Source organism: Schistocerca americana, chromosome 3 (assembly GCF_021461395.2).
Source record: "Schistocerca americana isolate TAMUIC-IGC-003095 chromosome 3, iqSchAmer2.1, whole genome shotgun sequence".
Lineage (NCBI taxonomy): Eukaryota > Metazoa > Arthropoda > Insecta > Orthoptera > Acrididae > Schistocerca > Schistocerca americana.
Window position 1 is genome coordinate 136,650,950 of NC_060121.1, and position 13,760 is coordinate 136,664,709.

Here is a 13,760-nt window from a genome sequence, read left to right on the forward strand (position 1 = left end):
AATGTCACCAGTAGTCAGTCAGCTTACTGACAAATATCCTGAGGGACGATAGGACCAATAATAAGGTTCTTGGTTTTAGATCATATCATCTTGTTCTCACCCATTTGTTATAATTTTATTGATTTATTTACCTGTATATCACAGAAAATATACAATATTGTACAGCATAATAATTCTGTGTATTTTCCCTTTCATCTGTGAAAACTTCTTTAGTAGCAGAGCAGTAGGCTTTAACTAATTGTTTTTATCTCTTAGAAACATATTGTTTGTATTAGGTACTGACAGTTCTTACATACATTGTGTATCATAATGTAATGTTCTGTGTACCAAGGTAATTGTACATTTATATTAAAAAACTAAAAACCCGCCTCGATTGCGAGAAAAGCACCTAGTGTTAAGCATTAACCCAGGTTTTGGCGTAGGTAACTACACCTTCTTCAGAACAACAAGAAAACCCACAAGTGCCTAAGAAGACCTTTGTCAATGATTAAAAGAACACCAGAGCTATACATTTATAAATGAAAAAGAAAAGGAAAATACAAACAGTACATATGTACAAAGTCAAAACCACTGCTTAACTTAATGTTGTACGCTCCACCTCACACCGGCCTATGTTCGATGGGCCATGACCCACCATAAATTGGCCCATCAAACTTAGGCCGGTGTGAGCATACACCATTAAGTTAAGCAGTGGTTTTGACTTTGTACATATGTACTGTTTGTTTTCTTTTTCGTTTATAAATGTATAGCTCTGGTGTTCTTTTAATCATTGACAAAGGTCTTCTTAGGCACTTGTGGGTTTTATTGTTGTTCTGAAGAAGGTGTAGTTACCTACGCCGAAACCTGGGTTAACACTTAACACTAGGTGCTTTTTTCGCAATCGAGGGTTTTTTTTTTTAATATATTAACCAACAAATGCTGATGCGCTGTGATGTTGAAGGTTCTTTAATTGTACACTATCTAATTGCAATACAACAGCATGTATTGTACTGAAACTGCATAGCAGACATGATACAGATATGCAGATAAGCACCTATTGAAGAGTTTCTATCAATGTGAAACATACATGATATTCTAAACAAATCACCTCCAAATTATAAATCAAAATTAGTGTGTTTTAAAATGGGATTATATTGAAAAAAAATAGTTTTTAGGACATTACAGAGTATTTCATATGGCTATACACTCATTTGGCCACTAGCGCTTATATCTCACAAAATACCTGAATCCAGTTGCATTAAAATGTGAAACAGGTCTAACTGCAGAATGAAAAGCATAAAGATGTAGTGAAATTAGTTCTACATCTACATGGTTACTCTGCAATTCACACTTAAGTGCCTGGCAGAGGGTTCATCAAACCATTTTCATACTACTTCTCTACCATTCCACTCTCGAATGGCGTGTGGGAAAAAGGAACACCTAAATCTTTCTGTTTGAGCTCTGGTCATTTCTCCCTACATAGGTGGGTGTCAACAAAATATTTTTGCATTCGGAAGAGAAAGTTAGTGATTGAAATTTCATAAATAGATCTCGCCGCAAAGAAAACCGCCCTTGTTTCAGCGAATGCCACCCCAACTCACATGTCATATCAGTGACACTCTCACCCCTATTGCACAATAAGAAGATACGGGCTGCCCTTCTTTGCACTTTTTCAATGTCCTCCATCAGTTCTACCTGGTAAGGATCCCACACCATGCAGCAATATTCCAGCAGAGGACGGACAAGTGTAGTGTAAGCTGTCTGTTTAGTGGTTTTGTCACATCTTCTAAGCGTTCTGCCAGCAGAGTGCAGTCTTTGTTTCACCTTCCCCACAAGTTGCTCATAATTGTAATTCCTAGGTATTTACAGCCCTTAGATTTGTGTGATTTATCGTATATCTAAAATTTATCGGATTTCTTTTACTACCCATGTGGGTGACCTCACACTTCTCTTTGTTTAGTGCCAATTGCCACTTTTAGCACCATACAGAAATTCTCTCTAGATCATTTTGTAATTGGAATTGATCATCTGATGATTTTACTACATGGTAAATTACAGCATTATCTGCAAACAATCTAAGGGGGCTGCTTTGATTATCTCCTAGATCATTTATGTAAATAAAGAACAGCAGAGAAAGGCCCTATGACACTACCTTGCAGAACGCCAGATATCACTTCTGTTCTACTCGATGATTTACCATCTATCACTACGAACTGTGACCTCTCTGAGAGGAAATCACGAATCCAGTCAAACAACTGAGACAGTACTCCATATGCATGCAATCTGATTAACAGTCGCTTGTGAGGAACAGTATCAAAAGCCTTCTCGAAATCCAGGAATATGGAATCGATGTGAGATCCCTTGTTCACAGCACTCATTATTTCATGGGAATAAAGAGCTAGCTGTGTTGCACAAGAACAATGTTTTCTGAATCCCTGTTGGTTATGTGTCAATAAGTCATTTTCTTCGAGGTGATTCATAATGTTCAAGTACAGTATATGCTCGAAAATCTTACTGCAAATTGAGGTCAGTGATATGGGTCTGTAATTCAATGGGTTACTCTTATTTCCTTTCTTGAATACTGGTATGACCTGTGCTACTTTCCAGTCTTTAGGAACAGACCTTTTGTCAAGTGAGCAGTTGTATATGATTGCTAATAAAGGTGCTATTGTGTCTGCATACTCTGAAAGGAACCTGATTGGTATACCATCTGGACCAGAAGACTTGGCTTTCTTAAGTGATTTGAGTTGTTTCGCAGCACCTACGATATCTACTTTTGTCACTCATGCTAACAGCTGTTCTGGTTTTGAATTCTGGAATATTTACTTCATCTTCTTTTGTGAAGGAATTACGGAAAACTGTATTTAGTAACTCTGCTTTAGTGGCACCATCATTGGTAACATTTCCATCACTATCGCGCAGTGACGGTATTGACAGTTTTTTGCCACTGGTGTACTTTACATACAACCAGAATCTCGTGGGGTTTTCTAGGATATTTTGAGGTGATATTTCATTGTGGAAACTATTAAAAACATCTCGCATTGACATCCGCACTAAATTTTGAGCTTCCATGAAACTTAGCCAGTCTTGGGGATTTTGCATTCTTCTGAATTTGGCTTACTTTTTTTGTTGCTTCTGCAACAGTGTTGTGACGTGTTTTGTGTACCACGGTAGATCAGTCCCGTCTATTAACTTATGCGGTATGAATCTATCTATTGCTGTCGATATTGTATCTTTGAATTTGAGTCATATCTGGTCTACACTTACATAATTAGCTTGGAAGGAATGGACACTCTCTCTTAGGAAGGCATCGATCGAATTTTTGTCTGCTGTTTTAAGTAGATATATTTTGTGTTTATTTTTAGTGGTTTTGGTTGATATGCTTTTGAGCGTCACTACAATGACCTTGTGTTCACTAATCCCTGTATGCATCATGACACTCTATTGGATCAGGATTATTAGTGGCTAAGAGGTCAAGTGTGTTTTCACAACCATTTACAATTTGTGTGGGCTCATGAACTAATTGTTTCAAGTAATTCTTAGAGAAAGCATTTAGTACAATTTCGGAAGATGTTTTCTGTCTACCACTGACTTTGGACATGTATTTTCGCCAACAAATCGAGGGTAGATTGAAGTCTCCACCAATTATAACTGTATGAGTGGTTTACTTATTTGTAATGAGATTCAAGTTTTCTTTGAAGAGGTCAGCCATTATATCATCTGAGTCGGGGGGTCAGTAGAAGGAGCCAATTATTATTTTGGTATGGCTGTTGAGTATAACCTCTACCCATAGTAATTTGCAGGAACTATCTATTTGAACTTCACTACAAGATGAACTACTACCAATAGACACAAACACACCACCACCTACATTATTTAATCTATCCTTTCTGAACACGGTTTGCGCCTCTGTAAAAAATTTGGCAGAATTTATCTCCAGCTTTAGCCAGCTTTCTGTTCCTGTAACAATTTCAGCTTCAGTGCTTTCTATCAGCGCTTGAAGCTCTAGTACTTTTCCAACACAGCTACAACAATTTACAATACCGACTGTTTCTTGGTTGATTCTTGTCGTTTCTTTGCCCTGTACCCTTTGATACTGGAGCCCTTTCTGATCTTTCCTGAGACTGTCTAACCTAAAAAAACACCCAGTCCACGCCACACAGCCCTTGCTACCCGTGTAGCTGCCTCCTGTGTGTAGTGGACACCTGACCTATTTAGTGGAACCCGAAATCCCACCACCCTATGGCGCAAGTCAAGGAATCTGCAGCCTATATGGTCACAGAACCGTCTGGGCCTCTGATTCAGACCCTCCACTTGGCTCTGTACCAAAGGTCTGCAATCAGTCCTGTCGACGCTGCAGATGGTGAGCTCTGCCTTAATCTCACCAGCAAGACTGGCAGTCTTCACCAACTCAGATAACTGCTGGAAACCAGAGAGAATCTCTTCCAATCCATTGCAACACAAGTCATTAGTGCCAACATGAGCCACTACCTACAGTTGGCTGCACCCTGTACCCTTCATGGGATCCGGAAGGACCCTTTCCACATCTTGAATGACTCCCCACGGTATGCACACAAAAGGGCACATTGGCTTTCTTCCCATCCTTAGCTGCCATATCCCTAAGGGGCTCCATCACCCACCTAACGTTGGAGCTCCCAATGACAAGCAATCCCACTCTCTGCGCTTGTCCAGACCTCTCAGGAAGACGTGCCACTGCCGCAACAGGCGAGGCTGCCCTTGCTGGCTTAGAAGTACTTTCAGCAGTGGGCAACACCTTAAACCTTTACAGATGCGTAAGGGTACAGCCTTGCGGCCAGTCCCAACTTTCACCTTCCGGCCAGGGATTCGCGACCCCGCCACTGTTCGCCAATCATTGTCAGGCAAGTGTCGAGTAGCAGGGATGTCCGAAGCTGAGGGTGTAGTGGCATCAGAGATCCCAGGTGATGCTGCATGTTCTAGAGACGCCAAAGTGCTTGCCTCGGGTGTCCCAATGTCACCGCGGCCCAGGGCAACAGCCTGGAGCCTGTTGACCATGGCCAACACAGCTTCCAGCTGTTTACGGACAGTGGCCAATTCCCCCTGAATCCGTACACAACAGGTGCAGTCCCTATCCATCCCTAACAATTTTTTCCTCTTTTTTTATCTCACAAGCCGTTCAAAACAAACAGATGACTGATGACTATGTGAATTTACACTATACGGATACTAAAACGCAATGCTACAACTCTCAAATATTATAATACGCCCAAAATTTGTGAATTAAACTATGCAAGTACCCCAAAACACGCAAAGAAATTAAGAATTAAACTTCGAAACAAATAAGTGAGCTAAGAGTATGACTTGTTGCTGGCTGCTACTTATCCATCGGCGGCAGGGAGTAATACAAAATTACTATTAACATGTTTTTAGTTTAAGTGTATGCAAACAATACTCCTAATTGTTATCCCTTGGTGTACTCATTAGACACTGAATAGCAATACATCAGTCTCTAAGGTGCAGCATTAATGAAATATAAGTAACTCTTCACCATTTGTAATTATTATTTTTTCGTTATTAAAGGCTAAGTACATCAAGAACATGGGTTATGGAGGAGCCATGACTTTCACTCTAGATCTTGATGATTTTGAGAACCGTTGCTGTCGTGGTGCATTTCCATTACTACGCAGTATTAATCGGGTGTTTGGACGAATACCGGAATCTGCTGAGCCTTCAGGTGATGACTGCACTCGTCCTCCTCCTCCTGTCACACCACCACCACCAACATACACTACTGGTGTAGATTCTGGTAAGAATTTGTGCAAAATTTTCTAAAAAAGTTTGTAGTAACACTAGAGTATGTACAGTTATAGTTGCCGGAATAATTCCTTTTCACCTATCATTTATCTGTGGATACATATAAAGGCATTAGTGGTGAATAGCTCATGGTTAATAGGTGTCTATGAGCTCCAAAACCAGCCAGTTCATATCTGAAAGTTGAAGTATGAAGCAGTTGTAGAGTAGGCACATACTCTTCCTTGAAACAAAAAATATTTTTAGCTGTGGAGTGTCATTTGTACTGGGAGATATCTAGCTAAAAGCAGGCAATGTGCAGAAAAAAATGATGGAGAATAGGGTTTAAAGCATTTGTGAGTATAGAATGAAATAGGATGGCATAAATCAAATCAAAAATGATTGTAAAAATTGAATAATTAAGACTCATCCATATTTCTAAACTTTTATGCCTGTAAACCTGCTCATGTTATTTAATTTCCAGAAATGTTAAGTGGATACTCCTCTCTTCTCACGAATGTTACTAGTAAAATAGGGTGAAATAAAGGATCAGAAGGAGAAACAGTGCAGTAAGAAGCAAGAAGGGAAGTGATGGAAAATGAGGAAAAGAAAAAAATTAGTTAATGGAGATGAGCAAAGGAACTACAGTAGACAAATAGAGAATAATGTATGTAACAACATTTTTTTTTAAGTTTCCAAAGAAAAGCAATAGAAGAAAGAAGCTATATTAAAACAGATAAAATTTAACTGAACATCTAGGAAGAATGTGATAAAAGTGTGAAGAGAGAGGAGAGGTAACTCAAGGCTGAGGCAGAGGTGTACAAGTCTGCAGTCAGTCTAGGAGAGAAGTAAGTTACTCTGGATGAATATTTCAAGAGAGTCAGGCAAGAAAATTGAAGGGCTTCAAGAGAGGAGAATATTGTCTGGCAGACCAGCAGGGTGCAGCCCAGCTGAGTGCGGGCCAATGGAATGCTGTTCAGTGATGAGGAGGGCACCAACGGTGTTGGGAACTACAGAGGCACCAGGGTCAGTAAGGAGTGCACCAGCAGTACAGGAGCTGGGAGAGATGCAAGGGGCAGTGATGAGGACACTGGCTGCACTGTAATCTGGAGAGACACTGGGTCCAGCGATGCTGGAACAGGGAGAAGTGCTAGGGCTGGCAGCATGGGTGCCGGTGATGGTGGAACTGGGAGAGGCAGCTGGGCTGGTGGTGAGAACACCTGCAATGAGGGTGCCACACTGGGAGGCTCTGAAGGAAGTGGTGCCAGAGCAGGTGGTGCGAGAGCAGCTGACAGAGCTGGAAGCAGCATCAGGACTGGAGAGGACAGTGAAGTGCAAGGATGTGTCAGAATGGGAGAGAAAGCATCGAAGGCAGAGGAGATATTAGAAATGGAGAGGGTATCGGAGCCTGTGGAGTCAGTGCCAGTGGCTGTTGGGCCAGAAACAGCCAAGAGAGAAACATCAGGAAGAGCATAAATGTGTTGGAAGTGGTCCAGTGCAGCAAGGAAGATGGACCATGAATCGAAGGCAATTTCAAACTTCAGGTGAAGTGGAGGCAGCAGAGATGAGTCCTGCCTGGGCAGGGGGAGTTTCTGGACAGATTAGGCACCTTTGAAGCAGCTCGTTGGTGCGTGGGAAGTGCCGTGTGTGATGCAGAAGCCGTGCTCCATCTGTAACATGTAAGGTTGTTGTCACCAAACAGTGCTAAATCAAGTGAGTGATGTCCTGGGTCAAATGGTGCAACTGCTGACTCCGAAAATGGGAAATCTGCAGGAGTGATAGCTACTGCATGGAAACAGCCATGGTAAGGGGCAGATAGTATCAAGTAACTGGGACCAAGAAGGTTCGTCTGACCCCATAACAGAACATGTAATGCCTGAGAACTGCAATGACAGGGTAAAAATGTGATACTGACAGGAAATTAATAGAAATGGAACAGGCAGAGTGAACAGCTCGAGCATTGAATGCAGCTAATCACTGGAGCACAGGAATCAAGGTTCGCTAGCGTAAGACAGAAACACAGGAGGATGAGGGACAAAAATATGGCGTATGATCATGAAAGGTGATAGAGCAAAAATGTGCACAGACAAAATGCAAGAAAGCCAAAGGAGACAGCAACAACTTTGGTGGAATATGGAGCAAAACCATGAGAGGAAAAAAAGACTGTGTAGTGCACATGAACACAGAAGGAAGGCCACTTGGTTGAGCAACAAGACACTGAAAAAGAAAGCGTTGTTGCAGAAAACACAATTTTATCTCTTTGTCACTGTTGTATTGTTGACTGAGTGTTGTCCCAAGGTTGTGATTGATGTTCACACACTGAAACAACAACATTTTTCAAGCAAAATGTAATGCAAATTCCTTATCCATCTTGTTTTGAAAGCAAAAATTTGGCAAGACTTGAAAACGTGTATAACCTTTTTGACTGTCAATAATAAACTAAATATTCAAAACAGCTGTAATGCAAATATACTTTAAGAACATGTGTACCAACAAGATTTAAAAAATTTGAAAATCAGATGAATAAGCCCACGAAATTAAAAAGTTCCTGTTACTTTTTTTATCACACCTCATACACAGCTATAACACTCTTTGACAATCTGCAAGTGGAAATAAAATGTCTGACAGACAGCAATTTTTTATATGTAGATTAAATTAATTTGTCCTTGACAACTCCTTTTATACCAAACAAAAACTCTTGAATAGCAAGAAAAAATAGTAAATTAAAAGAACTGTAAATGGCCAGCATGTGGCCTAAATATCTTTCTTCTTTGGCTCTGCAGTCTTTGATTAGTTGAAGCATTTCAAATCATAACATATATCATCAATATAATCTGAAGAATATCGGACTAACTAAATGCAGAAGATACTGATACCATCATATGTTTCAACAAAAAACTTGCTATACCTAGCAGAATTATGTAAATGCTGTCCTAACCAATAGTAAAAGAGAACTGATGTAAAAATTCGCCCTATTATGAGATTTTTCCAAATACAAATAGAAACAGGGAGAATTATTAACAGAAAAACAAGAGGTGACAAAATTAAGAACATATAAAGTGGGAGTAAAAATGAGTGAAAATAAAACACAAAAAATACATCACAAAATTCAGGAACACAGCAATCACATAAAAAACCTCTATACATAACAAGTTTTTGTTCTACATATCAATGCCTATGAAAGTTGTTGCATTTCACAAAGAAGGTACTGATACACAGCTGGATTTTGCTGTCTTTGTTTATATTAATGTATGTAAAGAAAGGAAGTTCGTTACAATAAGCCAGCTGGTAATGTTCAGATTCTATTTTTATTATTACATGGACTCAGAAGCTTTCTTGCCTTAACATTTTATTTTCTCCGTATTCAAAGTTTCTGATTGAAACTTCAAATAAGACACTAATTACTTGACTTTTTTTAATGTGACATCTGTGTAAATAATGTACGGGTCCATATTTATCTCTGCCTTTGAGATAGTGAAGTCATCAATTTAAATTGCTAATCTAGGGTATTTTCTATAAACAACTGTAATGTAAACTCATTTGCATGAGCATCACTTTGTAGAAACATGGAAAGAAAAAATAAACTGCCCATATCAACTGCTGGAGTGTGACTCATCAGTGAGAATACACAAGGTCACTCAAGACTATATAAAGACTGAAGTACATCTCAATTGTGGGAGGTTTGAGAAGTTACTTGATAGTCAGGAAACATTGTTCCCAATAGTTTTAGGGAAATAATTAAATATATATTTTGCCAAATATATTTCATATTTTTTGTGTATATTTCATGTAGTAGTTCCTCTGTCTAATTCATATTCATTCACAGTCCTTAAGTACATGAGAATGGTGACTTGTATTCTTTTCTCTTGGCACATTGCAATCCAGATTTTGGGCAAGCTTTTGTTGATATTAATCTACTATGTTTTTTTGTATGATTTCAGTTTATTTTTACAAAATTTATTTCTTTCTTCCCCCACAGGTGACCATCGCCCAACAACACCTATTTCAACTACTCATCAGCATCCTACATCTCCCAAGCCATCTACAACTGAATATCCTTGGTGGACTCCGTCAACAACTACTTCAACAACTACAACTACTACAACAACAACTACTACTACCACCACTAGCACTACTACGACACCTAGACCCACCACAAGGCCTACAACTATGTCTACAACTGAGTATCCTTGGTGGACACCTTCAACTACATCCACAACAAAGAAACCTCCAACTACCAGACCTTCAACTACATCTACGACTGAATATCCTTGGTGGACACCTTCAACAACATCCACCACGAGGAAGCCTCCGACCACTAGGCCTACAACAACGAGCACTACTGAAGAATACCCATGGTGGACACCTCCTAGTACAACAAAGAAGCCAACAACAAGCTCTACTATGGAACAACCCTGGTGGACTCCTTCAACTACCAGTACCACATCAACAGCTGCTCCAACAACTACAATGACTACAACAGAGAAGCCATGGTGGAGTACAACCCCACAGAAGCCCTTACCACCAGATTCAGGACCTTGTGAAACTGGAATCTATTATCCTGATCCTACAAACTGCAATGCATATTACAGATGTGTTCTTGGAGAACTGCGTAAAGAATTTTGTGCTGGAGGTCTGCATTGGAACCCAGACAAAAAGGTCTGTGACTGGCCCAGTGAATCCAAATGTGACACAAGTAAGTAACTAAAATTTTGTCAATATCTTCACATAAGCCCATTTTGTGTGTGTGTTGGGGGGGTGGGGGTGGGGTGGGGGGGCCGCGTGCTCTATCGCACATGCTTGCATGCTAACTTGTGTGTGTGTGTGTGTGTGTGTGTGTGTGTGTGTGTGTGCGTGTGTGTGTGTGTGTGTGTGTGTTCATGTGCAGACACAGATGTAAGTCAATAGACAGTAAAAGTCAAAGTCAAGATTTGGCCAACTTTACCAAATGTTGAGATTTGGTACTTATTATTTTCTAGGTTCTTGTGTCTTCTCCAACAACTGATTAGCTGTTCAATTTTTTAAAATTTTAAAGTCTTTCATGAAGAGTTGCATATTGTATTTTGAAATTATATTTGTTCCTCTATGGGCACCCTCTAGAGCCTCTTTAGACAGATCATATGATTAAAATCAGAAGGCAAATGTTTATTGATTTGTGAAAGGAATGACAGTGATTGAATGTCATGTGCAGTTGTGTTCTGTTGTTGTCTCAGCTGCCATGTAGGTAATGTACATGAGCATTGGAATTTAGTATCAACATTAGAAGCAAGAGCAAAAGTTCTGCAGTCATTGTATCATGCATCTCTTGCCTTGAAGTACAACAAGGTCCCCATTCTTCAGAATAATGTGGACATGAGACTGCATGGATGACCAAAAAACATTGATAAACTAGATAACACTTTCTTATTAGTGGAAACAGCTATTTAATGTAGTTACAAAACAGCTAACAACCTGAATAAGCAGAAATATTTCAGGAAAAAGAAAGAGAAGAAGAAGAAGATGATGACAAAGCATCTGTACATCACATTTGAAATCCCACTGTATTACTTACGCATTATTTTCCAGGAACAACAGGTTGAAAACTATCAAATTTAAGCTCCTAGGGAAAGGACTAGGCAAAATATAGCCAGGCAATCAGCTTTGAACATGTTACACTGGCAGAGTCCCTACATTTATCTGAAGGTTAAATGGGGGACAACAGAAAAATGTCTGATGATAGGTTAGGGCCTGCACCATCTCCTGGTGGAAAACGTAAGTCACGTCCATAATAATTTATTCCAAACAAAAAATATTCATTCTAATTATAAGCATATACTTCAGGTTTTTTGATATTGCTTAACTATTCATGGGTAATCCAGAATTGGACAATCTGCACCCACATAACTGGGAGCTTGCTGTTGCATATCACATTGTACTGTTTAGGATGTTTCTCTTGGACCAGTGTGATGCCATATTAATGGCTCTTTTTATAGTGTGATAATTGCAGAAGAGAATAGTCTGTTTAAAGAACATCTCTTACCTCTACATTGTGTCATGTTTCTTCCAATTCCCGTCTTTCAGATAGCAAGAAATGAATAAATACATATTTTGTTGAAAATTTGGTTCATTGCTTTGCTGAATTTTATGACTTTTAGAACAACTGATGACTGTAAGGGGAATGATGCATAATGCTGTGTTAAGTTATGGGAATGACCATTATGTTCAGCTTTTTAGTGATTTGACATGCCTTGTCTTTTATCATCATTATCTATACTTTCCGTTGAAATTGGTTAGTGTTTGAGTGTGATACTATCCCATATAGTGACATCTGATATATGGTTAGCCACAATTTAACCTTCTTGAAAGGATGCTATAATCATATTTGTCTGTAAGCTATTCCTTATTGACAGTAGCGATCTAAGTGGTGAAAGTGTCACTGCAGCAGTGTTTGAGTGTGATACTATCCCAAAAAGTGACATCTGATATATGGTTAGCCACAATTTAACCTTCTTGAAAGGATGCTATAATCATATTTGTCTGTAAGCTATTCCTTATTGACAATAGCGATCTAAGTGGTGAAAGTGTCACTGCAGCAACATCACCAAGTTGACTGAAGAGCCAATGTGCTCTCTGCAAGAAATAACCCCATAATCTCATACCTACTCACTCAACTTTCATTGTTCACTCCACACAGAACCATGTATGTCAGTAATCATGAGGCTTTTCTCATAAAATATCCTCGATCTGTTGCAAGCTTCAAAGGAGTAGCTTCACATGCTGCATACTGTATGAAGCACTGTGTGGACAACTGTTTGCACATGAGAAATAAGTTTCTACACCTTCCACTTAACAGTGATGTAGTAAACCCTTGTAGATAATGGCTATGAATAATTGCTAGTCTTACAGAATAATGTCTTCTACTCTACAATTGTATGGAGGTCAGAATATGTAATCAGCCTAATTGCTTTTGTGTTTTATACATACATTATGTTTCTATCCATAACAGTCAGTGGAATTTAGCATATAAATAAGGAATTGACTCTTTTTTAGTCAGCTTTTATGCATATGGTAGCCAATTACCAGAAGGCAGTTGGAGTTTCACTCTCCATCCACACACTGTATTGTTACTGTGATGTTGCCTGCAGTGTATTTTGTCACCATGTCCACAGTATCTTTCAAGTGTATTGTCTATGTATGTTTGATTTCATAAAAATCACATACTTTCTGTTTTATTCTCATTTTAGCTCTCATGTAATTCCATGGCACACACAGAACATTTGAAAATATTCTACTGGTGGAGTAGTGATGATGTCCCAAATACTGACCCAGTGAAGAGAGAAGGATATAGAGGGAAAAGGGGTACACTGGCATAACAGAGATAAAATACTACATATTACTGACATACTCTGCATTGGAGCCTTGACTAATGCAATTATAAATTATTTTTATTTGTTTTAGTTTACAGTCACATCTTTATTTTGTGGAAACACTCCAAGTTTCAGTATCAAGTGCACAGTATTGGCCTATAACGGCACTTGCTATTGAAATTGGTCGACATTTGACAAAATAAAAATGTGACTGTAGGCTAAAGCAAACAAAATGATTTTCTAGTAATAAAATATGATGGTTGGGACAGGCTGGCTTGATCTGTGTCCTGTGAAGGTCTCTTTGTCAGATGCAGAAGGGTCATCAATCGACCAAAAAAGACTGAGCATAATGGAGATACTGCAAAATAATGCTGGAGATGCATAAAAGGTACAGGAGTTCATTAACAAAACAGATCACACCAGTATTGGTGAAAGATAAGTATTCAGAGTATCCTGTTTGTGTGATCTAACTAACAACCATCCTTTTGTGGAACACATCATATAATACTTCTGAAATGAATTATAGAAATATATGGCACAACAGAAATTTCAGTAGAAGAACAATGTTTGTTTGAGCATCATGTAAACGTCTTGTAAGTTTCAATGAGGAATATATCTTTTGTTTATTTATAAGTGTGAATAAGTCTGTATTTGTAGAAGAAATTC

At 39.0% G+C, this 13,760-nt stretch overlaps 1 protein-coding gene across 1 annotated transcript in view; it reads left to right on the plus strand.

Moving 5' to 3' along the window:
* The window catches only part of LOC124605926 (probable chitinase 10), a 195,436-nt gene that overhangs the window by 72,814 nt on the left and 108,862 nt on the right, over window positions 1-13,760 (plus strand). Inside the window, exons 15-16 of the mRNA XM_047137883.1 lie at window positions 5,539-5,764; window positions 9,728-10,444. Of these exons, the coding sequence (XP_046993839.1) occupies window positions 5,539-5,764; window positions 9,728-10,444 (943 nt within the window). The remainder of the gene's footprint in view (window positions 1-5,538; window positions 5,765-9,727; window positions 10,445-13,760) is intronic.